This window comes from Eretmochelys imbricata, chromosome 25 (assembly GCF_965152235.1).
Source record: "Eretmochelys imbricata isolate rEreImb1 chromosome 25, rEreImb1.hap1, whole genome shotgun sequence".
NCBI lineage: Eukaryota > Metazoa > Chordata > Testudines > Cheloniidae > Eretmochelys > Eretmochelys imbricata.
In genome coordinates, this window is record NC_135596.1 from 13,823,801 (window position 1) to 13,850,510 (window position 26,710).

A 26,710-nucleotide genomic window follows, 5' to 3' on the forward strand; every position below is an offset into this window, starting at 1 on the left:
TACAGAAGCCAAGGTTTCTTCCAGTAAGTATTTAATAAAAAAAAAAGCTTTTATAGGCATATTGTGCCAGTGAGAGTTTTAATGGTTGCGTTACCTCGACTATTTACCAGTAGTCTTAGCATCTCACGTAGCAATGACTGAACAAAAGATTGTTATGCCTAATCATACAATGAGGATATTATAACTTGTGGTTCTGATGTCATTCCCAGCAAACTCACTTTCCACAGTCAACTTAAAATCCTATGAAACCAAACGCCTTAGCCTTTCCATTCCTCTCATGCAGAGCTGTGCAAAGTTTCAGTAAATATGCCCCCTCCCTTTTTTTTTCTTGTGGTGTATTTATTCTCCAGAGCTCTGACTGTCCCAGTGCCATTTGTAAATCAGTGCTATAATAAGAATGATGCGCTCTGGTGTATTCCTCACAGTAGTTGCTTTGACTTATTTGAGTGTTGTACAGGGTATTTTTATATTCTCTCTTTAATATGTGGCTAACTTGCTTTGTAACAGTATGATCCTATTTCTACGAGAGAATAAATTTGTGGAGCTTTTTTTTGTGAAAAGCAAAGCATTCAGCTTATAGATGCTGAGCAAAGATACTTGACATTTAATTCTTCAATGCCTACATACCATGTAAAATATTTTTTGCATAGATCTGCTATATATGAGGGTAGCTGCTTTTTCTGATAAGCCAAATTGGTTTGATGTAAGGAAAGATGTGTTTTACAGACCATAGATAACCTTTGTCTTCCAGCTACAGTGACATAAACAGATATAGCTTAGTTTTTGCTGTGTTACTATAAATGGCATGTTACTTACCTGGGTATTTCTCTTCACTCCTGCATCAAGTCCACCAAAAAAACACCTGAAGAACAGCAATCTCATTCAGTGTCTTGAATCACTGCCTTCATCCATACATTCCCTCTCCCCTCCAATTGGTAAAATGATGCCAAACTTTTCTTAATCTCCCAAACGCCAGCTACTCTAAGGGCTCACGAGTAATAATGTGTTAGCATCTAAAGAATAGTGCAGGCAGGCATTGCCCTTCTTCCGCAAGGGTTTGGCTTCAAAATGTGATGTGCAGTCTTAGGCCATTTTGGATCCATCACGTTCTTGGTGGATAGAGAACGGTCTTGTTATGTTATGCCTGGTGTATGTTTCTGTCCAGTTTTACATTGTACGCAAGTTCAGGTGCAATGTAGTGCTAGGCTGCTGCTTGGCTGCTGAAGGTGAGAATTTTGCAAATGCATGACACTTAACATTGGCCTCCATTTAAGACCTTCCTTGTAGGGAAGAAAAACAAATGTGGCTACTACACTTGGCGGGGTTTTCCCCTCCTGGTGCACTTGCTCATCTTCAGAAAACAAGATTCATTTCAAAACCTCTCCACCCACTCGGAGCATGCACAGGAGCTGCAGAGCAGCGAAGGAAAGATGAAATTTTGTTTTTGAGCTGGTGCCAATTTAGATCTGGGACAAATGACTCTAAGAGCAGCGTGGAGCAGAATTATTAATTTTAGTAGGTGGTGGCAGCTTTGTATTTTTAATGGCTTTGTAAAATCTCCTACTTTTCTCTTTGCATAGTACACTTTTTTTTAACTTGCCTCCCTTCTGTACAAATCACAGACCTCTTGATTCTCCTAACGCAGCATTGTGTGTATACATGTTCAGTCCAGCACATTGTTCAAAGCTTTCTTCTTCCCACTTTTCTTTTAATGTCTCAGAGGTACTTCCACTATTTCCCAACTCAGGTCAAGTAGACTATGAAAAAGTCAAGGGAGGTTTCCTGATGTTCAGCCTAAACTTCCTTTTCCTTAATCTCATCCTATAACTCTAGCAGCGCCCTCTTGTACCACTCTAAAAATTCCCAAATTCTCTGTCTCCCTGCTTAATGTTTACACATGACAGATAGTTGCAGAGTTACTATCAAGCGCCCCTCTCCTCTTCCCTCCCCCAATTTTCAACCTCCATGGTGGCTGAGCCAAGCTGTACATATTCAGCTCTCAATCTGTCCACTTAAATCAGTCCCTCCTTTTGGGCTCCAATTCAGGACAGTATTTAAGCATGTGCTTAATTACGATCTTGAACAGGGTTGCTTTCCTAAATCAAGGTATAATGACTTATGCAGGATCATTTTTGGAACTGTGGTGTATCAAAGTGAGAAGTCTGCTTGAATGTAATAGGCTAAATAGTATAGAGCTGCCTTTCTGGGATGCAGTACTATTTCTTCTTCCTAACATGGATTGTCGCCTTCTTCCTAAAATGGATTATTTTCTGTATATACTATTATCCACTTCTGTGTTTTGCTGTACCTCCAAATGTCATTGCAGAACACCAAGACTAAGTTTTTGTAGGACTTTCAAAGAAAGATCCTATACATCATTTAGTTATAGCATTGTATAGAACTGTCCTAATAAAATGTTTTGCAACATGTATCTAGGACAGGTTATTAAAAAATCAACACTAATTCATTGTTACTTCCTGTTCAAAATATATTACAGTGTGGTAACTGGCTACTGCTAACACTCTGGTATCTGGCAAGTACTGCTCTTAACAATAGCATGAACACCTGTAGCTCACAAAAGCTTATGCTCAAATAAATTGGTTAGTCTCTAAGGTGCCACAAGTCCTCCTGTTCTTTTTGGGAATACAGACTAACACGGCTGCTATTCTGAAACTGTACAAATGTTCCTTTACTTAAAAATTACTGCTCCTCTTCAACATTTAAAAATAACTACCCAACCTTCTTTGTACAGTGTATCTATCTTCATAAAGACTATTACCCTTTTCCTTTAGGCAGTGTCACAGATTTCTTTGGTTACAGGTTACACATGCTGTTACCGTATGTATTGCTCAAAGGTCATAAATGTCCTTAGCTTTAAATGCCCTTATGCAAAAGACGGTTTAATATTTAGCAGACAGAACTATTGAGCAGTTGTGCAGTTTATTATATCCCATGAGCAAGTCTGCAAGCATAATTCAGGGAATTTACTGAATCAGAGGGAAAAGGAGGAACTATCCTGCTCCTCTCTGCAGTATGGATTCTTGAGCACCATGGATGAAATTCAGCCCTAGACGCTAATAAGCCCTCAAAATAGTACTTCTAAGTGGGACATAGGTGATTCATATTCCTTGTAATGGCCCTCTGCACATGGGCGAATTTCACCACAAAATTTGGTTGTATAAGGCACAGGGAAAGTAGCTGAGAATAAACCACAAGCGATCAAAAGTAGGAAAATTTAAAGCAAGTGTTACTCCGGTACTAGAGGGGAAGCATTTTTTATGTCTGGTTACACAGCATTGCAGACTGTGTGGCCATAGCAGTGTGGCCATAGCAGTGTTGTAGTTTTGTCTCTGATCTGCAAGGCACCTGTTACTGCTGAGCTACCACGTTATAGCCATTACTACTCAACTCACAGGCCTCTCTAGCATATTCCTTTTGCTCTTTTCCCTTCCCTCCCAGCCAAAAATGTAATTAATACTGACCAAGACCCTCTAGTTCTGCAGTTGTTCCAAAGGACAAGGAGAATGAGGAGGAATGCTGTGGCCTGATTTTCAAAGGCTCTGAGCACATGCAGCTCCTATTAAAATTAGTGGGAGCTGCAGGTACTTAGCACTTTGTGCACAAGTGGCCTGATTTTCAGCATACATTATCCCTTGACTGAAATTAACTAAAATGCACACAAGGGAAGATGTTAATGTTGAAAGTCTTGCTCTGCTCTCAGATCCTGACTATACCTCCTTCCAAAATCCGAATCCTTCAACTTCTTGAAATCAAAGACTTTTAGCACAGGTTAGGTATTAGTAGTCTAGCCTAAATTATGTAGTGGAGCATTTATAATATAACTAGCTCTTACACCATGGACTAATATTAAAAACCCTGTGGGGTAGCTTCAGATCTTTAGAAAAACAATCAAATTTATCTACTCAGATGAGGGAGCTGTGTTGGCTGGTTTCAGGAAGGGAGTAGATATGATGTTAACCACTCTGATTGTTCACTTCGTCCGATGAAGTGAGCTGTAGCTCACGAAAGCTTATGCTCAAATAAATTTGTAAGTCTCTATGGTGCCACAAGTCCTCCTTTTCTTTTTGTGAATACAGACTAACATGGCTGCTACTCTGAAACCTGTCACTCTAATTGTGTGGCTTTCATGCATGGGAGGACTTGTAGGTATCTGGGAGGTGGCTGAAATAGGCAGCCCATGTTGAACATGCATGCAAAACGGAAGCCAGCAGTTGCTTCTGTTCTTGCATTTACGTGATTAGTTACAAAAGAGCTCCTGGGTGGTGAAACCAGGTAGTGACTTGTGCACGTATTCAGCTTCATGCTTTTGCTGCTCCTGCTGATTTTAAAATATATATATATATATATATATATATATATTGGATAGACGTATAACTGCTGTAACACTGAGAAGTACCTGGTGGCACGGAGTTCAATAGTACAAAGGTTATGATTGTGTGAAAATGCATTGTCACCAGAAGTCCCCACCTACCTGACACCAAGGGCTTTTTAATGATAAAATGAAAAGGGAGGGAGTGTTACTTTTAACACCAGGCCTATCTGCAGTAGTATATGTGCATTAATCTTACTCTTTTCTGTGGAATCTTCAAGTTTACCATGTAATTTTGCAAATAATCATATTCTAGTACAATTCCAAATCTGTATTTTTTTTAATTCTTGTTTCAGAGTAGCAGCCGTGTTAGTCTGTATCCCCAAAAAGAAAAGGAGTCCTTCTTTTAATTCTTGTGTCTTAAGTGCCCTGATGCTGTCTTACAGAATTTCATATTCTTTCTAGCAAGTAACATCTCCTTTAATGGAAAGGAAATGGAGCTATAGACCTCTTAAGATGTAATGTCCTCCCAGAATCCTTTGCCAGTCTCTTGAACTGCTCCAGTTTCTAAACATTTATGCAAGTAATGGATCTTATAGATGGGGCAGTTGCTATTGATCCACATGGGCTTTTTCCATATATTATCACTTAAATTGATGCTAATGTGTAAATTAGTGCCCTGAAAGAGGAAAAAATCCACTGGATAGCTTAAAAGGAACTCCATGGAGCTGAAGCTAGAGAATAGGTCTGATTTGTGTAATTGTATTCCCCTCCCCATCTTGTAAATGTGCTAATCCCCCTTTTCTCCATGGGCAGTGCTGCCAGGAACAGAGCTTATACTGCTTCCCAGAAGAGGAGAGAAACACATGTTTTTGGGTAAATATTCTAGTGACCTTGCATAATGGCACTCAGTCCTGTATTTTTAGCATGACCTCACCTGTGCTTACTGGCTGATTAAATCAGGCAATGAGCATTCATTTCAGTCAGTAGCTACATTGAGATCTCTGATGTCAGCAGTAGACTAGCCTCTGATCTCTCATGTCAGACTGGGGTAGTGCCATTCGAACACTTTGGGCTTTATCTGTAAACGCCAATGCCCATCTGTACACCTTTCAACAGTCTTGTATCAATTAACGCTCCCTTTCCCTCAACACAGAAGCTCTTGTTTACATCAGAGAAAACTGCTTGGCATTTTTACAGGGGTTGCACAGTTGTAACTTGGCAACCATGTTAGTACACACTTTCACTGCAAAGATGGTTCTACAAGCTCCTCTCCCGCTAGCCACATGTTTACTGGGGAAGTGTATAAAAGTCAGTTTGCTGTCTGCCCTTATTCACTGAAGTCCTTGACTCCTCAGTTCAGAATTGCAAGCCCTTATTTGCTTTCTAGAATAACAGGAAATGATATTTTTCCAGCTTGCTATATGTGAAGTCACATATCTTCAGCATATTGACTAAATCCTTAGAAAGCTATTTTTTCATCCTATCTATCCTAAAAGTCACTTGCTTATTTTATTTTGCTGATCTACTAATCAAAATCATAACTAAACCCAAAAAATCAAACTCAAAGCAACAAAATAAATGATGTCTGAAATTCACTAGTGTCTGGATCTGGGGGACCATGATGGAAAGCAAATACCAAAGGCAGGGGTCCTCAAACTATAGTCCGGGTTCTAGCCTCTATTTTAATCCAAGAACTGTGCATCAGACCATATACCCGTCAACCCCAAAAGGAAAAGTGATAGCCAGCCTCAGATACCCAGTTATTGCTTGGATTCCACTCATCTTGAAACTCTTTTTGGTCAGGGGTGTAAAAAAACACACCCCTGACTGACATACTTTTTACCAGCAAAAGTGCTGGTGTGGACAGTGCTATGTCAGCAGGAGATCTCTCTCCTGCCAGCAAAGAGCAGCTACACAGGAGACCTTACAGGGGCACAGCAGAGTCTAAATTCAATAGCCGAGCCACAGGAGATCTTACAGGGGCTCTGCTATTGAATTTAGGCCCTGCTGTGCCCCTGTAAGGTCTCCTGTGTAGCTGCTCTTAATTGCAAGTCCTAAATTGCAAGTCCTCTGGGATGGGATTCTCTAGGACAGTGGTTCTCAAACTTTGGTATTGGTGACCCCTTTCACAAAGCAAGCCTCTCAGTGCGACCCCCCCCTTTTAAATTAAAAACACATTTTAATATATTTAACACCATTATAAATGCTGGAGGAAAAGCAGGGTTTGGGGTGGAGGCTGACAGCTCGTGACCCCCCCATGTAATAACCTCATGACCCCATGAGGGGTCCCGACCCCCAGTTTGAGAACCTGTGCTCTAGGAGGTGTTCAGTGCCCAGTGCCATGGAGCCCTAACCCTAGATGAAAAGGAGGACTTGTGGCGCCTTAGAGACTAACCAATTTATTTGAAGAGCTGTAGCTCATGAAACTTATGCTCAGATAAATTGGTTAGTCTCTAAGGTGCCACAAGTCCTCCTTTTCTTTCTGCAGATACAGACTAACACGGCTGCTACTCTGAAACCTCACCCTAGATGAAACACTTGGTTAGAATATAAAATATTTGCTATTAGGAAAATAGACTAGGTTAATTTCACTTGCTGGTCCTCAAGCATGAGCACTGTGCTGCAGCGTTTGGGCTGTAAACGCTGCGGGGAAATGTTTAAGCCCAAACCAAAATGCAGGCATGTCTCTTGCGTTTGTTAAATCCTCTTAAACAAAAGTGAAATGGGGGTGAGGTGGGGCTTATCTTTACCTGACACTGTCCCTTTAAGGCTGTGTGCCCCAACCCGAAATATGGCTCTGTCTGCAGAGATTCTTGCAGTGCTCTCACCGTGTATTGTTTGTAACACCATAGAAATTTGGAGGTTTAAAAAAAATTACAGCACTCAGGAAAAATTTCAATAGCTCATTCAGCTGTTGAGCTACTGATGCAGGAAGTGTAAAAGAAAAATGGAGCCTGCTTTGTTCTCCCGAGACAAGAAGTAAAAGCCATCAGCCAACAGCCACTCTCTGTTCCAAAAAAGCATGAGGTCATTGTTAAAAGAAATAACCACCAAATGAGTGTACACTCAGTTACCAGTCTCCATCCCCTCCTCCTTTCCTGAAGCACCAGCCTTGCTTTGGGTTAAGACTGGTGCTAAGAATCAGTTCAGTAACATGTGCATTACCTCATGTCAAGTCCCGCTCTGCTTCTCTAGTTGCTGCCAGTGCACTCCTGGCTGTCATCCAGGAGCAGTGTGGGAAGAGCACTTTTTTCCTCCAGGGTCAGTGCAGGTCAGTGATCTACAAGCAAGGATTTTCTTTGGAGACCTGTCCTCGCTTTTTAAAAAAAAAAAACCATGTTAGGAGACACTGTGATTTAAAAATAGTTTTAGCATGTATAAGAAAAGCAGATTGAATCCCTATTGTTATTAGAGAGACGAGGTAGGTGAGGTAATACCTTTTACTGAACCAACTTCTGTTGGTGAGAGAGACAAGCTTTCAAGCTACATAGAGCTCTTCCTCAGGTCAGGCAAGACCTGAGTAAGAGAGTCACAGCTAAAGACAAGTTCAAACAGATCGTTTAGCATAAGAAGTTAGCACATATTCTAAGTTTCAGAGTAACAGCCGTGTTAGTCTGTCTTTGCAAAAAGAAAAGGAGTACTTGTGGCACCTTAGAGACTAACCAATTTATTTGAGCATGAGCTTTCGTGAGCTACAGCTCACTTCATCGGATGCTGTAGCTCACGAAAGCTCATGCTCAAATAAATTGGTTAGTCTCTAAGGTGCCACAAGTACTCCTTTTCTTTTTGCACATATTCTAAGGGACCATTTAGGGTGAAGTGGTTCGTTAACACCTCTGTAGTCCTAGGACAAAAGGGGGGTTAGTGGGTTATAGATGGTTGTAATAAGACATAAATCCAGTGTCTTTCTTAAGACCATGATTTTTAGTGTCTAGCAAAGTTATGAATTTAAGCTTCCAGGCTCATCTTTTGAAAGTGTTTCAGAGTAACAGCCATGTTAGTCTGTATTCGCAAAAAGAAAAGGAGTACTTGTGACACTTTAGAGACTAACAAATTTATTTGAGCATAAGCTTTCGTGAGCTACAGCTCACTTCGCCGGATGCATACTTTCCACAGTATGCATCTGATGAAGTGAGCTGTAGCTCACAAAAGCTTATGCTCAAATAAATTGGTTCGTTTCTAAGGTGCCACAAGTACTCCTTTCCTTTTGAAAGTGTTGCGCAGGTTTTCTTTGAGGATGGGTAGGTCAGATACAGAGTGATAGCTTTGTGAAAAGTGCTCACCCACAGGTGATACGGTGTTTGTCTTTTATCATCTTCCTGTGTTAGGATTATTCTAGAGAGCGTTGTGATTGTCTGGTTTCACCCACATAGTTGTTGGGGCAGTTAGTGCACTGTATGAGGTACGCCACATGTTGACAGGCATGTGTAGGACCCATGGATCTTGAAAGGAATGCTGATCATTGTAGCAGTGGAGATATGTCCGCAGGTTTTGCATCTGTTCTGGCGGGGTCTGGTGCTGCTATGAGTTGGTGTGTCCTGGTCTGTGGGGAGCTTGTTTCTGATGATGAGGTTGGGGGGTTATTTGAAGCCCAGAAGAGGGGATTCAGGAAAGATTTTGTTCAGGATGGGGTCCCCATCGAGTATGGATTGTAATTGTTTGATACCCTGTATGGGTTCCAGGGTAGGGTGGTAAATGACAACTAGGGGTGAAGGCGGTTTTGAGTGTGTTAAGGTGTATATCCGAGACCTTCTCCTCAGAGCATGTTCTGTGGTATCGTGTGTGGCTGTAGATAACAGATTTCTTGGTGTGTTTGTGGCGGTTACTGGATCTATGAAGGTAGGTGTGGTGATCAGTGGGTTTCTTGTGTATATAGTTGTCTGTAGTGTTCCATTGTTGAAGCTGATCATGATGTCCAGGAAGTTGATGCTGGTGTGGGAGTGTTCTAGAGAGAGTTTAATGGACAGGTGGTGGTAGTTGAAGTTGTGGTGAAAATCTATGAGAGTTTAACACCTGTGAAGAGGATGAAAATACCGTTGATGTATCTCAGGTATATAATTGGTTTTGTGGTGCATTTGGTGAGAAATTCCTATTCAAGGTGGCCCAGGAAGAGGCTGGTATATTGGGGAACCATCCTAGTACCGGTGGCTGTTCCCATGGTTTGGACAAAGTGTTTTGTTGTTGAATTTAAAATGGTTATGGGCAAGGATGAAATGGATGAGTTTGGCAGTGTGTTTGGGGTAGATATCTGAGGGCTGTCCATTGTCTTGTAAATATTTGAGGCAGGTATGCTGTCATTCTGAGTGGTGGTGGTGTATAGGGACGGATTGGTGGATAACCTACTGCTTTGGCTATCTTTCAAGAGATGCAGGACACAGTATCTACACTGTTAGTCTCCAAGGTGCCACAAGTACTCCTTGTTCTAGTATCTACACTGAACTACAGGGACTTCAGAATCCAGTGATTCAGTATGCTCTTCCTGAACCACAGATCTGTGGATTGTTTTGTTTTTGTCTGGAAGGAGCGTTGTGTTCACTCTATGTGCTACCCTTCTCCTAGCTTGAATTGTAGGTAGGAGTAATGTGCTCTAAACAATGTTCTGAGGAAGCCATTCCTAGATGTGAGAGGATTTTCAAATTCCCCAGAGTAGTCCCAGCAAGCAGCAATCAGGGCCAGACTTTCAAGTGCCCCATATCCTCAACTATGGGGCAGATTTTCCAGAGTTAAACTCCTGTTTGGCCCTTAATAAGGGTCAAATTTTCAAGAGCTCACCTAATCTATCCACTGATATTTGTATCTAAATGGAAGCTGAGCTCTTGAAAATCTGGCCCTGGTTGTGGGGGCTCTGCTATTGAAAAGCTTGGCCCTAAGAATGTGTTAAGAAGGTAAAAATGGGTGGGTGTATGTACATACTGTGGCATTATTTGATGGTGCCTCATCTCAGACTTGTTCTGAGCTATAAAACTGGCCTGTCCCCTCTATTGAACACTGCAAAATTAAGATGCTTTAAAATGAGAATTAGTCTTTTCAGGGTGTTAATCCTAACTAGCCACTGAGTCAGAGGCTTCCCCATCCTAGCTTTTAAACTACTAAGCTATATGCTTCCCTATAGTCTTGATGCCTTTTTAGCTTGTGCCCTTTGTATCTGCAATTAGAATGTGAGAGGGGAAAGGGAGGGAACAAGGCTGAATTTGCAGGTACCCTTTTTCTGTAATTCCCTGATGGTTGTCCCCTGCTGGGCACAAATGAAGTATAGAACCTACTTCAGACTGCCAGACAAGATTGCTTTTATAGTGTAGTGCTGATGATGAAAGCAGTGCTAGGTCATTGATGCAGAAAGATGTTCACATGGGGGACTGGCTTTTATGTCTGAGTGTGTGAGTGTGCACACTTCTACACAGCTCCACAACTTGCTAATAGTGTCTTACCTGTACTAAACAGGTTTCAGAGTAGCAGCCGTGTTAGTCTGTATTCGCAAAAAGAAAAGGAGGACTTGTGGCACCTTAGAGACTAACCAATTTATTTGAGCATAAGGTTTCGTGAGCTACAGCTCACTTCATCGGATGCATTATGCTCAAATAAATTGGTTAGTCTCTAAGGTGCCACAAGTCCTCCTTTTCTTCGTACTAAAGAGTTTTCCTGTCCTGAGGTGGAATTACACTCTGCTGTAATACTTACATGCAGCCCCTGGCTTACAAATTGCAGTAAATTAGAGGCAGTAGCCAAAGGAGATCCTGAAGGAGCGATGTGTTCTTCTCTCTCAAACCTCTTTCTCTAGACATCTACTTCATAAATAGACTCCCCAGGGTGCAAATGCTGAGCTTATGCCCTGGCCAGTTCCATCAGCTCTTGATGGTAGGATGTGTGGGAGACAGTTCAGTCAGTTTCAGAGATTTGGGATGTGAAACCAAAGCAAAGCTTCCTCAGCATCACAAAGTGCATTCTTGAGATGCTTTTCATGTAGCATGTTGAACTCCGTGACATCCAGAAACATCTATCAGAATTAAGTTATTTTTATTTAATATTTTAAAAAAACAAAACCCCAACATAGCTTCAGCAGTTAACTCAGATGTTAACTTGTTTATGTAGCCAGCTAGGAGTGGCTACTTCCCAGCTATGAGAAGTATGGGAAGAATTCTGAAACCAGAGGGATCAATGCATATTTATTTCCTACTGTAATACTTCCTGTCCTTAAGCTTGAGAGCACCCTGTGGGTGGGAGGGTGGAGGTGGCACTGATTGCATAGAAGAGAAAGGGATTTGTTGTTGAGCATTCCATTTTATACAAGGTAAATGATTAAACTGCTTTGAATGTCACCTCATACCTTGCAGATAAAAACATGTCAGGACAAGTCAGGTTTCTCTGTAGTTTTTCCGTGTATGCTTCTGAGTGTTGCAGCTTCATCCTCTTAATTTGGATGCTGTATATTAAACACTGCACTACATCAAGAGAACGCCAGGAGGATTGGCAGGAGGATCATGCATCACTTTGAATGCTCTTGATGTTGGGGGAAGAATGGAAAAACTAGACTCCAAGATATGCAGAAAAATTTGCCACTTAACGCATTTGCCACTACAGTGATGTTACAGTACTGAACAGAGAACTGAACTCAGGTCTCTTGCTCCTGAGCTAATTTTGAAGACTATATTCAGACAGGCAGGGTGTTTTGATGGAAAGGAGTCGGGGGTATGAAAGTGGGCAAATAATCCTTAAAAGCCAAATTAAGATGGAGTCCGAGGGTGTTTTTTTGAATCTTGTTTTTTGAATCTTGAATGTACTGAGTCACGATTTCTCACAGCTGAATGCAATAATCACTGGTATCCCTGCATTGTTTGTGACTCAGCAAAGCAATCATTCTGCTATAAACTCTGAAATCATTAGAATTGTAAACTACCTTGGGCATGAAAAATTGCTTTGGGAATAGGGAAACTGTAGTGAGAAACTCAGAGGATTCTCTATAGTTCATGGGAATAACAAACCAAACAAATTTGAAATGATCCCAGGCTTTGGGGACTCTTGTTTTTTTCATGACTAAATATCATTTTTCAGATGTTTGTTGCATTGCAACTTATGGATCACAAATCAACATGTATGTTGGTGTGTAAGCAGTAATAAACATTGTGCTAAGCATTTGATCAGAATTTAAACTCTGAAGAAACTGTTAGGTTTTTGAACCCTTTAAAGGGAATTTATGTATTTTAAATAGAGAAACCTGCTTTTAGATCAGCCTTATTTTGAGCCTTTACTTTGTTTGATTTATTGATGGAACTTGATTTTCTGTCACAATTACATGGGAACGTTTCTGCAAGGATTTCTCCAGCTAACTGCTAGCCAGTCATTAGATCAAAAGAACTGGTTTGTGGGGCAGTGGTGTCAGACTATCACATGCCTCTATACACCAATGAGATTGTTTTATATCCTGTGTGAGAGATGGGTTTCAGTTAACTGATCTGCATATTTTGTTAATTGAAAACAGTGGATTCTGGCCTTCCCACAACTCAATCTAGCTTTGCTGTTGGGACTTGCTCTTTGTTTTTCATGATCAGTTTTGCTGTTATCTTTTGCCTGGAATTCATGCAACCCTCCCCATATCAAAATTCTTTCTGCTTGCCTGCTCTGTTCCTGCTTCTTATTTATTGCTGCTCTGTTCCTCACCCCCATTCTCAATTTACTGCCTGGTTGCTGCAAGACTGTACAGTCCTTCCTCACTGCTTTCAACACTTGTTTCCTTAAAGAGATTCCAAACATTGCCAGTTAGTACAATACCTGTGTTGTATTTGCGTACACATTCTTAATTTCGTTGATCGCCTTCTCTCCCAGCAGCTGCCTTCGTAGTATTTTGCTTGCATTCAGGAGTGTGCAGCAATGCTGTTCTTTCCACAGGTCTGTCCTGCTGCTGCTATGTGGGAAGTGTTATTACCTTGTTGCTGTAGCATGTGTCCTAAGCTTACATCACCTCTTCAACATGGAGTCTTCAATGACCGGCTGATCATGACCTGTAGTTTGTTCCCTTTCTCACGTCTTCAGAGTGCTGTGCTGTTGGAGATAGGCAGAGAACTTCAAGGCTGCCTAACTTTCTGAAGCTTATGACTCTAATCGTGCTGTAATTGCTCACATGACCACGTGAATATACATATAGGAGTGTTTTAACTTTGCATGTACTAATGCAACGTTTCTGAAGCTCAGGCTGTTTTCCCTGCAGAAGCACTGTCTTCCGACTCCATCTCTCCCTTCTCTGACCCAGGACTCCAAAGAGTTAAAACCTGCCTAGGCAAAGGTGGAATGAGGCAAGAGATTTCTTTCCAATTGCATCGCTTTGCTGAGTCATGAATGGAAAGCAGTTTGCAGTGTTGTAGCCTTGTTGGTCCCAGGTTATCAAAAACAAGGTAGATGAGGTCATATCTTCTATTGGTGCAATACTTACATTGTATTTACATACACGTTATTAATTGTATTGATTGCCATCTCTCTCAATGGCTGCCTTTTTAGTAGTAATAAGATATATTACCTCACCTACCTTGTGTGTGTCATATCTTGGGACCGACACAGCTACAGTGCTGCAAACAACATGAAAGATACTGAATTTTGCTGTTTAAAATGGAAACTTCACAACATGAAGAAGGAAGTCAGAGTAAACAGAAACATCTGCTTCCTGATGCAAGAAACAAAACATCATCCCCAGAGGACTTACCGTCTTTATCCCTCTGACCACTCGATACAACTTCAAATATGCTGAACAGCTCTGCAGGAGGACTTCAGAAAAACTGAGGAACCATCTCCTGCACCTTACATACTTCAGAAGGTACCCCTTCAAATAAGAAATCACCACATGCTCCCATACACGGGAAATCAGAAAACCTGATACAGAAGTTGGTCCAATAAAAGATATTCCCTCCTCTACCTTGTTTCTCAGCAAAAGCAGAACAGTCTATGGAATGTGAACAGTCTTCAGTTCTGTTCTGCCTTTGCAGAGTCATGAATAGAGATGACACAGAAAGGAAAGGTCTTCCTAGACAGAAGTCTAAATATTCTTTCGTGCCTCTATCTATATTCTTGTAATGTATCATCCCTGACTTACAGGTGAGGAACATTGGGTGGGAGAATTATTTGCCCAAGGTCATACCACAAATCAGTGGCAGAGATCTGAGAACAGCCCAGGTGTCCTGACTGTTTTGTGTTCCCTTTATTCTCTTTAAAATTGTGTTCCCAAGTACACAACACTTTAAAAATGTTCTCCTTAGGGAAAAAGAGGGAGGATCAGATGTGGCCTAAACCTCATTCCGATATGAACTATCTTAGGATCAAAAGTGCTTTGCTCAAACATACTTCCATAAGGTCTTCTTCCAAAGGATTTCACGCTGGGAGTTTACATATCCATTATAAATCTACGGATGACATCTTTAAAAGTTTATTTGGGCTTCTTAAAGGTCCTGAAACAGTAATCCAAGCCTTTCATGTGCTATGCAGCAAGCTGCTGGATCTTTTGTGTTCATGGTTTCCAGTTGCTAATGACGCGTTTAGTCAATTATTTACCAGGGTAACGGAAATCTTTTTTTCAATACTTGTCTGGCAAAGCAGTCCTGGAATGTGACCGGTATTATAGCTTGGCTACCTGAAACATTCCAGCAATCTCAATTTGAGAGGCAATTTAACTATCCTCCACCTTTTCAAAGAAACTAATTGAGATGTTCTTAAAGCCTGGGAACACACTGCTACCATGCAGCTCAGACTGGAAGTATGCATGACCAGATCTGTAGTTATAGCAGCCTTTGTAGCTTGCTTAACGAGGGGACTGCTATCAGTGGGTGCAATGTGTGTGTTGAATGGGGTGCATGTTGGGTCAATGGAAGAGCAGCACATATGCATTGTAATAATCTGAGTTGCATAACTGCTTTATGCTCCAGTAGCTGAGGGATTTTGTATTTGGCTAAATCTCCAACGTAAGTCTGCCTGATGTGGAAATAAATACTAGCTTTCTCATTGAATTGTTTACAATGCTGTACTAGAAATTGGGCTTGGAAGCCATACAGTGCAGCTGAAGAAATGCACCCAGCTGCAGTGCTTGTTTCTTAGGCCGCCTGTTTTCCCTCCAAAGCTGCTTTTCGTTTAACTTCCAGTGCTGCTGCTGCTTCTCCAGCAGCTGTAGTTGTTCCTGCAGAGGAGCCCAGGTGAGCAGCTGCTGGCTGACTGACCGTAGAGTCTGGAAGCAAATGAGGAATGTCTAAGCAGTTATTTCTTCCCTACACTTAAAATGAATCGGCAGTAAGAAATCATTGGCCTTCTCTACAGCACCTTTTCTCCATAGCACTGAGGACTTTACGGAGGTGGGTTAATATGACTTTATCATCCTAGTGCATTAAAAAAATTTAACTAACCCTCAATATCCCTATGAGATGGGCAGGTATTTCCATTTCCACTTTATAGATGAAGAAACAGGCCTGGGCAGGTTAAGTGACTTGCCTGTGGTCCCACCAAGTTCTTTCTAATCGTAGAGGGGAGTCCATACAAGCTCCCCGCCCCTAGCAGCTACGCTATTTGGTAACGTTGGCTGGTGGGAGTGCTACTGTCAACTGGGGCTGCCAGCCTTCTAACAACTGTCCTCTAACCCTCCCCAGAGCAGGTCTAGACAACACGCTGACTGCCAACACCTTGTCTATGCTCTCATCAGTGCCACGTCCAGTGGTAGCAATGATAGGAAATCAGAAAAATCGGTCTAGTGTACACAACCCCTAAATATCTTGATCTACAGCATAGCTCCCAGAGTTCCAGTTCTTCCATAGGCTGTGTTGAATTTTTGCATTTGTCAGCCTTTCCATGTAAAGCATCCTAGATTATAACAAGGCATGTAGTTCCCTTGACGAGAGAAGCAAGGTATTCAGTTTCATAACTCCATATCTTAACAATGGCTTGGTGCACCTGCACTGAAATGCCGTCCAGGCTTAGAATACCGGCTGGGTCTTCGAGATGAAGTTTCATCATCCCGTCCCCATGACTCCAATTGCTAGGTTAGAAATGAAAATGAAGTTAATTTAGAAGGAAGCTAAATGCAGGATAACTGATAATGGTCAGTGAAATTTAACTTTCCCTTTCATCTGACTGTGAAAGTAAAATGTAGAGGGGCCTTTACTTCTCAAGTGTACTTCAAATGTACCTTCTTGAGTGAACCAGAACATATTGAGCTTTCAGGTGAGGCTGATCTGAACATTTTATTCAGATACAGTACAGGTATTAAGTGCACTTGGAAACGTTCGATGCATGTTGTGCACGAAGGCCAGAGGTAGCATCTGAAGTAGTTTTATATAGTAGAAATATTCAGTGGTTACTCTTTTGAGGGATGGGGAGGAGACTCTGATGGTAGAAATGTGTATTTTTAAAACAAAGAATCTGGGCTTTGAAGAATTACACAACTAACACTCAAAGGCATGAACAATGCCTGTCTCCCTTTGTTATGCATGTCAGAGCTCCAGTTGGTGTGTTTGTTCCAAGTAGTGATGTCAAACCCCAGAAACTGGCAAAAGTTAACAGAAATTAGGATGGCACATAGCTTCAAAAAGTCCCTTTGCATACTCGTATTAAGGAAACCTAGCTGGGTTTCTACAAACTGGAGCCCACGCCCATAAAATGGGAGTTGAGGGCTCTTGACCCTTTGCAGAGTGGGTCCTAAATTTTCTGCACTGATCTGATGAGAATTACAAAGCAACTCTTTGGTCAGATTATCTGTAGATAATCCCAAGTGAAACTAGGATTTTTCACCCATGGTCCTACTAGATATAATAACGATCTACACCTTCTTTGTTAATACATGACCGCAGTGTATTAACAGATACGGGGGGCATCAGTCTGGGGGGTTCAAAGCTCAGTCACTGCACTGTCAACCTGTGGTGATGAGTTTAGTGCAACTCTGTTGTAAACGTGTGAAAACTTCAGTTTACTAAGGTCCAAAACTCAAGCTAAACCAAACATGGTTGAGTTAGTTTTGTATGTAAAGGTGGTCTGTATGGCGGTGATGGGGGAGGGGAACAATTATTTGAATGCCCTCTATAAAAACTATGGGCCAGTCTTGCACCCTTATCTACCTGATATTCCCATTGTGCATACACAGTTCCTGCAGACTTCAATGATTTCAGGATCAGGCTTTAATGACTGTAGAACACAGAGACTGTGTTCTTTCACTTTTCATGCCATGTTCCTAGCCAGAAGTAGCCACTCTGTTCTCCAGAAAACAAAAGATAAAGGGACAGATTCAAGTGACAAAATCATAGTTGAAGCCCATTTTCTACCTAATTTTAGTATTCAAGGTACAGAAGAACATCACAACTTTTAAAAATCTAACTTGTTTTTCACTGTGCATGTGGCTTAGACGTGTGTGTTCGTTCTCAGCTTGGACAGTCAAACTAGCTGAGTCACTTTCTGGTTCTCATGCAGTAGCTCAGCACTGTAGTGTTTGGGTTGCAAATGCTGCTGGGGAAAGGTAGTTCTTACTATTCCTACTCGGTGAATGTCACCAACGCTTTTTATGTTTACAGCACCTCCATTTCGGATGGAGCTTCATATGACGTGTCAAACTACTGTAAGAACTGCTCTGTAACAAGGCAAAGGTTTTATCTCCTTTACTGTGCAACTGTAAGCTCCCATACCCTTATGCGTGGACATATTTCCTTCACTACTGTCATTTGACAAGACAGGCTGCTTCTCAGTCTGTTTAAACAATACAACAATCATAAGTACCTGGAATACTCTTTGAAGCTACTAAAGTAATCAGACTGGTCCTTGGCATTTTGTGGGTAGGTTTTCTTCCTTAGACAAGTGCTAGCTTTCTCAAGAGACCATTATTTTGACTTAGGAGCGCTGCTTGACTTGCACACCTTGTCAGTACAAAGAGCATCAAGATCTATTACACTAATTCACAATCTGTCCCACTGCATATTAGGCCTGGACTTCCTTGCTGTATATAAATTTCACTGTCATCTTGTCCAGACAGTTGTGAATCATTGATCTGCACTGTCAAGCAACTGCCACATTCCATTGCAGAGAATTTCAGTGGTAGATTGCAAAAAGAAAAGGAGGACTTGTGGCACCTTAGAGACTAACCAATTTATTTGAGCATGAGCTTTCGTGAGCTACAGCTCACTTCATCAGATGCATACTGTGGAAACTGCAGCAGACTTTATATATACACAGAGAATATGAAACAATACCTCCTCCCACCCCACTGTCCTGCTGGTAATAGCTTATCTAAAGTAATCGTCAGGTTAGGCCATTTCCAGCACAAATCCAGGTTTTCTCACCCTCCACCCCCCCACACAAATTCACTCTCCTGCTGGTGATAGCCCATCCAAAGTGACAACTCTTTACACAATGTGCATGATAATGAAGTTAGGCCATTTCCTGCACAAATCCAGGTTCTCTCACTCCCTCACCCCCCTCCAAAAACCCACCCCCATACACACACAGACTCACTCTCCTGCTGGTAATAGCTCGTCCAAACTGACCACTCTCCAAGTTTAAATCCAAGTTAAACCAGAACATCTGGGGGCGGGGGGGTAGGAAAAAACAAGAGGAAATGGAAGTGGTAGATTGTAATCCCTATATATTAAGGCAGTGAACTGTACTCAGGACTGGGAACCAGGGAACGTCAGATTTCTAATCCATGCTCTGTCACTTTGTGTGTGACCTTGGACAAGTCCCTTTTCTGTACATCAGTTTCCCCATCTGAAACATGGGGCTATCATCTATTTGACCAAGACCTGAGCAACATTGGTCTGGTCTGGTCTGGTGTAGTTGCTTTGCCAGCACTTCTCTGGGCCCCGCTAGTTTGTGCAGAATTTAAGCTTTCATTTAAAAAAACTTCCCAGCCTCTATGACCGTGAAGAAAACTCTCCAAATGTGACCTCATGCAATACTTGTCATTTTGACTCTGCAGATGATAAAGCAAGACAATTAATCTCAGTTAACACTGAAGCCTCATTATGACAAATGTACAGTATCTATCAACTGTGCTACCTTGATCATTTTAGCAGAACCATTCAGCTATTCTGGAATTATTTTAGGTAGAGAAGTTGTCCCACTTCCCCCCCTCCCCCAGTTTGACTCTTGGACGACAGTCAGGTCTAGTTGATATTTTCATAGCACTTTTTGTTTCCAAAGTACTCTAGTCATGGTAAGCGTTTTTTATTATGCACTTTGGAAGCCTTTATGCTGAAAAGCTGTATAGAAATGTAGTTTTGATCTGTAAACATTTTATCACTGGTGGCATATAGTGCATCGTCTCTACTCTGACTTATGTTTCTTGCGCACTGAACTGTTGCTATTCGTGGTTATTGCTGTTGGAATCATGTCTTAGTTCTGTCATATACATTTCACAATACAAAGATACTGTACCCCTCTCCCCCCAAAACAGAGCAGATTATATCTCAGCATCCTCCTTTCAGCCCTGAAGCTGCACAATCCCGGTTGAGATGGCAATTGTATCCCATTACAATAGGCAACTGGTTTCATTGCACGTAGAGAGCCATATGGATTTACTTTCATTCACAGGAATGCAGTTAGACTATGAAAAAACTGGTGAAGCAGAAAAGACGCAAAATAAAAAGGTGGTGTAAAGTGACTTGCAAAAATGATCTTTCTACCATGATAACTGTAAACCGGGCTTGTCATTTAAACATGGGTTAACTTGGTTCAAACGCCAGTCTGTTTCTGAGCTTGCATTCCTGGGTGTACCGAGGCAACGTGGACCGTTTCACAGCCCAGCCATAAGAACGCTGCAAGGTGCCATCACAGCGCAGAAATCTACAGGGTCCTTTTGTTGTATGCATTGTATTGATCTTCAAGATGCTTGATCTTTATTTTTCTTTTGCAGTGTTGTAGCTGTGTTGGTCCCAGGATACTAGAGTGACAAGGTGGGTGAAATAACGTCTTCTATTGAACCAATTTCTGTGGGTGAGAGAGACAAGCTTTCGAGCAACACAGAGCTCTTCTTCAGGTCTTTTTTTTTCATGTCCTTTTCTAGTTATTATTTCAGTGTCTTTATTGCTTGAATAAGCAAAGCAAGGTTTACCATATTCATTAGGGTGTTCTCCATCTTTAGCAATTGTTCCTCTACTTGGGACTTACCAGAAGAACATTCCTAGGGAAATATGATCTTCAGCATCAGTTTCTCAACAGTGTTACAGTAATATAGTTCATGCCTAGCCTGCTGCCTTCTGGTGTTGAATAGTTTCAAAGATGGGTTTATATTGCTCTCCATTCTTTATTTTAAGGGAACCTTTAGGCTGCACTTTCTCAAACCATTAAATCGCAGAAGCATGCAGATGTTGGTATGGGCCAGTACTTCATGCACTTATCTAAGCAGAATATCCTTATGATTGTATTCCTTCCTCCCTTCTTGGTGTCCCATCTAAAACTTAGATTGGAAACTCTAGGGCAGGGCTGTTTTGCCTACCTCATCTTTTTGTTGCAATAAAACTAATAAACATACCAGCAATGGCTCTTAGTGGTGGTCTGCTTTGAAATTGGTAGGACGTGGAGTATGTTGCTCTCTAATGTTTGTTTGGTATGTCCTATTACTATACCCATCAGTTGGGGGAGTTTTTTGTCACAAAATAGTATAGTGCAGTGGAAGGAAATCTGCCTACCTTCAAAAGAATGAGTTATTTGTGGGCTTTTCCCAAATTAACCATTAGAGGGATTTCTTCTGCACTTCCTAAAGTGACTAAATGAAACATCGCCTATGGGTTAAAAGTGAAGGACATACACTCATTAGTTCTGTGTTGCAAACTGTTGCTGTCGATGGACAGTGTGTACCTGCAGATAGACCCTCTTAAGCCAGGGCGAGGGAGGAGTAAGGACTCTTACCCTTTGCAAAAGGTTTAGACTTTTGGCTTAAGAATTGTAAAGCTAGCATGAGAGGCAGATAACGGTGCGGTGCATCTGTCCTTTGCTGTGTCAGATTTATGTCCCTCATCTGGAAACTAAGCTGAATGTTATGTAAATAAGCTCAAATTTGTGCATGATCTTGCACTTCTTAGTACAATGCACTGCTCAGGGTATTGCTATAATTTCATTAAACAGGCTTTGGCTGATTCACCAGTGGTGTTCCATAAACAGAAAGCTGTAAAGATACAAGCAGGTGACTTGTGCTGTTGCAAACGTAAAAGGCATCTGATTGCTTATATTTCCCCCCTCCAACTCTGTGATAAGTCCTATCCGGATGAACAATTAATATTTTAACAATGACTCTTTGGCTACTTTATTTGCAATAAGGTCTTGCCAGTTCTCTTCCCTGGTCCTAATACCACTGCATATGCTGTAGGAAGTACTCCGCTGTAGTTGCCTTTTTAATAATGGTCCTGCTGCCTAATAGGCTATTTCACCAGGCTATAACTTACTTTCTTTAGATATGTAAATGAGACATCACTGATCCAGACACACTGTTGGCTGCACTAAAACCAGCAAGGGGCAGGGGAAACTAGCCTGCCTTTTGCACTGTTAATGCCACAGACACGTTGGCAGTCTACTAATTAATACCTAACTCTGGCTTAATTTCGTATAAGAGCTCAGTGCTAAATAAGTTTGCTTCCTATAAATGATACAAGGTTGCATCACAGGCCACTGGCATTCCTATTCTGAATTTGTCAGTATTTGTTAGGGAGACTAGCAGTTCTTGTGTAGCTCTTCACATGACAATAGCAAACTTTGTTCAAGGTAAGCTGCCCTTTGCAGCTACCAGCTTATGTTGGTACAATCTAGAAACGCTACTTTTTAAAGCAACTATTTTCAAAACTCTGTATGTGTGAGCGGGTGGTGGATCTGTGGTTGCTTTATCATGGGAAAAGATCAAATCTTGGAGCGTCCTACGCACGCGCTCTCCCTAGTCAGACTGGGTCTAGAAAAGTGCTGAGTCATAGAAGTTAAAGCTGTGCCAAGCACCCTTAGAGGCAATCTCAAGCAGGCAGATTGTACTGCGGGGAAGCAAAGGTTTTAAGATTGTGACATTTGGGTCTTGTGAGGGTAGTGTGCTGAGACAGCTGATTAAGATTTTTGTAGGATCCCATCCCTTTTTAATTCCAGATACCATTATGCTCTGATCTGCAGAGTTCTGAGTTTGGATTTGAGTAGTTGCAGGAGCCACCAGTTTGGGGCAAGACCTACTTTCTGTTGTAAACCACCTGGATTTTCTCTGTGGCTTTTTCTTTTCTTGAGAAACCAGAAATTCTCCATGAGCTGACTTGCCTCCACCAGCTTAAAAAAAAAAAAATAGCTTTGCCTGCCCTTTTAAAATGTTGTTGACTACAGATCCTCCAGTAACCGTATGTTAAGGGTTGGTACCTTGCCCTGATAATGATAACATGTTCCAGTGTATAGGGAAGGAAACTTCCAAATAAATTCCTCCCTACTGCGTTAGGGAGTAGTCTAATAATAGAATTAGTAATGTTGGCTGAAACACCATTTGTTTTTCTTCAGCATTGGATGTTACAAAACAAAATTCATGAGTAGAATTTGTCATGGATCTAAAAGTTCAGTGAGGATTGCACAATTCTGCCAAACAAAACATGCCCAGAGCATGCCATTCTGGTCTAGAATACACCCTTTTAATGTCTATATTTAGACTGAGAGAGATATTTTTAAGCAGGACAGATGCCTGTTTTTCCCTCTTAAAAAGAGCACTTTAGTGTCTGCTTTGAAGCTGTCTGAGTTGGAAAAATTGTGGATTAAAGCTAGCACACCAGGATTCCCGTACGTGGCTGACTAGAGATCTGGGAGTGTGGTTCATCTCCAGCCTGGTGTTTGGTCTGATTTTAAGTTCAATTGCAATTATCGGGGGTTTGGCAATCGGCATGGGAGTTGCAAGAGAGGAGGCAGTGTTGACACCATCCTTCCCTCTTGTCTCAGTTCTCTACAGTTTCCTTCAGGTCATGGGTAAGTCACGGTCAGGAGATGCCCAGGAGGCTCTTTCGGATGACCCCTCTGTAATACAAATGTAGCAGCACCCTGTGGGACCGTTCAGTGGCTGGTATCAGGGAGCAGAATTTGCCAAATGGGTCAGGCTGAAACTGTAGCAGAGGGTAACACTACTGGATATCGCATGCTGCGTCCATGAGCGTACACCAGGGGACTGCCAAGTTGCTTATCAGCAACAGACGTGGAAGGCAGTAGCAGAGGTTTATTTTAATTTGAATAAACCTGCTGATAAGTAGATTGCACCCAACATTGTTTTTGTTACTTTCTGGCCATTAAGAAGGGGTATTCAGTTACTCTGCTTTGATTGCCCTGAATTTTACTGGCCTCTGCTCTGCAAATTCATTCACGGGATGAATGTAGTAGTCCTGGACAGTGTTAAATTGTTGCCTCTGCTTTGCTGTGCAGCCCCTTGGAACCATGTTTGTTCTGAGCCAGGCTACAGCCTTCTTAAAATCCAAGGCGGTCGCATGGTTGGAACCTTGCTTGTGTCTGCACTGCACAGCTAAACACTGTGAGCTGTGGTGGAGCCTCGCCATGTCATAAGAGTCCCCCAGTGCATTTGACTTTCTGCAGCATTGATGGTACCCAGGTCTCAGTCCCTTCTGCGCTGGACCCTCCATCCAGGGCAGCTGAGCAGGTCATACTTCAGAAAACAGATAATAATTTTGTTCATGTTGCTGTCTGTGACTCTGAACCATGCTGCCACCTTTTCTGAAACATGTCACCTCCACTGGCACTGTTCTTGTGCACTTGGCTTTCACGTGCACTCATGTCCTTATTTTGCAAGACCTCATCTGAGACACATGCTCTAAATATCCCTGTAATTGCCTTGCATCAGCTCATCTGACTGACTTCTCTGCTCCTTGTCTAGCACTGGCCTCCTTTCTGGTGTGAGAGCCTTTTCCTTCGTTGTTCCTGCAATCTGGAAGAACCTCCTTGGGTCTCCTCCGCTCCTTGACTATCCATCTAAATTCAGATCCCACTGGAGACTTCTCCCTTATGGAGCCATTTGAGCATCTTACTCTGCTTTTCAAAGACACCCATTTAAAAATTGCAGGGGGTGAGGTGGTGGTGGTAATGTATGTTGTTTTGTATTGTGCTAGTGCCAAGGGGCCCTAATCATGGATCAGGGCCCCACTGTGCAAGGCACCATACACACCGAGCAGAGAAACAGTCACTTAGACTGGAAGCTCTGAGGCAGTGTGAGATGAGACAACTGGTAAATACAACAGACAGACAAGAGGAGTGGGAACCTCAGGAAACAATGAGACTCGTCTAACTAAAAATGTTTCACCTAAGATAACAGAAAAATATTCCTGTTAATTTTTCAGTCTGTTTAATTTGTGCATCTGGCAGCACTTTCTCTATAGTCTTCTCACTTTCCTCTGTAGTTAGTAAGCTTCTCCCTTGCTGAAAAGACCCTTATAATATATAAATAGGAGCACAGGAATTACGTTTTGAATAAAAGGTATCGAATAAAGGGAACTTGGGAAAAAATCAGAATGTATTACATGGGATCTCTTCCAGAGTGATTATATGGGTGTCTTGTTGCAGTTCTGAAGAATGACATCTTATGTGTTGCATTAGGGTCAGTGTGAAGAAGACAAGAAGTGGACAAGAAGGTGAAATTCTGCTGTTTTAGGACTCTCCCTCTCCAGCTTTCCGAGAGGATGTAGCGCAGAGTAAACCTTTCGATTCTTAAATCCAACCTTTCTCTCTCTCTCGTTTTGCTTTGTTGTAGCGTTCTCAAGTGCTGGGGGCTAGAACTGATGGCAGACAATGTCAACGACTAACAACATAGCACAGGCCCGGAAGCTGGTGGAGCAACTCCGTATCGAGGCTGGAATTGAGAGGATCAAGGTGAGAAGGGGATCAGGAGTAGCATGCACGAGTAACCTTTCTCTCCATGGTTATGGGGAGGGGAAGAGAGGGCCTCTATGTACAATGCTTGTTCACCTGTGCCGGAATGGGCTACGAAAACATAAATTAGGCCCTCTCCATGTTGCTATTGAATCATGGCCTTTTGCTATCAAGCTTCCTTTAACTCCTGTGGACAGACACTGTTTCGGAACGGCTGCATATTGCCCCTCTGGATAAAGTGCTGTATGCTTTATAGACTGCTCTGTTCATGCTTGTTTGGAAAAACGTTCAGTCACCTTTACAGTCATGCAGTGGGCAGAACCAGTTCTCTCAACTCTGCACTAAAAGTACCCTGTAGCAGAGGCACATGCTGCTGTAACCTCTCTAGTGGACTTGGGTTTTGCAGCACCTGTTAAGTGAATTTTGCTTCCTAATGAGTACCCCGCAAACCATCTCAACTTTTATTTCTCCCTACCCTGCCTGAACACCGTTCACAACCTCTGCGAAAGGGTCTCTGGTGTACTGCTGCTTCTCTGTCGTTGCTGTGTCTTAGAATACAAAATAAATGCAACATCTCTGTACACACACGCACGTTACGCTCTGATTTGAGGCATTTTATCCTGGTATTCTTGAAGAGTTTGTTTTGGGCACAGGGAATATGTCCTTTGCACCCTCTTTCACGCCCACCATGCCTCCTGAAAATTGGAGAGTGGATCCTTAAGGATTTTACTCTGTTCTGGGATCCATGCTCCTCTCAGCCCTCCAGGAGGCTGCAGTATCTCCACTGAGCATGTGATTTCCAGTGGGCAGCTTTTGCTGAAGGGTACAGGTGCTAGTTTGTGCATTAGCATCTTGTACTAACTGGCCCCACTGGGCAGTCATTCTGTCTCGTTGCCTACAAACTCAGTCATCTCCTGTGACTTTCCTGACCTTTCCACCCCGAAGAACAAGACACACAAGATCATTCGTAGAACCCTGGTCTTTTGTGCCCTGGAAGAACTGCACTTGGCCAGAAGGCCAGCAGTGTTGCTCTAATCTGGAAAATGATTTGCTTTGTATGCACTGGTTTTTAGGGGCAGGAAGGTTGTAATGTTTCTGCTGTCGGTGGCTTGAAGTGAAGCTTCCTGGGAGCGGAGGGAAGGTGGGTGGGTGGCTGGGTAACTGCAGAGAAGTGTTCATGAAAAATCACTTCCTGTCAGCAAGCAGAGCAAAAAAAGCCTTTACTGTGTCTTTCATCACCATCCAAAAACTAAAATATTGGTTAAATATACATTAATTCCTCCTGGTTTAAGATTTAAATGCTTCCTGGTTGAAGAATGTTTTCTTTGACTGTCAGTTTCAGCAACTCTTGCAGGGATAGATTCATCATCTTGAGCTTTTGATGGGCGGGGGGAGCTGCTACTGCTTTGGAATTTCTTTTTTAAATCCAGCCTGAGGTTTTGTAGCTGTTTTTAGGGGCACCACTTTCCAGACTACAGTGATGCACTGATCTGAGAGGCCAGTTTGGGGAAGACTCAACAAATTACAGGTCTCCCTGGCACAGACATTGCTGAGTCT

At 42.1% G+C, this 26,710-nt stretch overlaps 1 protein-coding gene across 19 annotated transcripts in view; it reads left to right on the forward strand.

Moving 5' to 3' along the window:
• GNG7 (G protein subunit gamma 7) overlaps positions 1 to 26,710 on the forward strand; it is a 128,830-nt gene that overhangs the window by 93,420 nt on the left and 8,700 nt on the right. For 13 of the 19 annotated variants that reach the window (XM_077841859.1, XM_077841852.1, XM_077841858.1 and 10 more), the window contains 2 exons: positions 20,193 to 20,232; positions 25,035 to 25,153. In XM_077841859.1, coding sequence (XP_077697985.1) covers positions 25,073 to 25,153 — 81 coding nt within the window. In that variant the 5' untranslated portion in view covers positions 20,193 to 20,232; positions 25,035 to 25,072. The remainder of the gene's footprint in view (positions 1 to 20,192; positions 20,233 to 25,034; positions 25,154 to 26,710) is intronic. The other 6 variants (XM_077841868.1, XM_077841867.1, XM_077841866.1 and 3 more) reach the window with 1 other exon arrangement.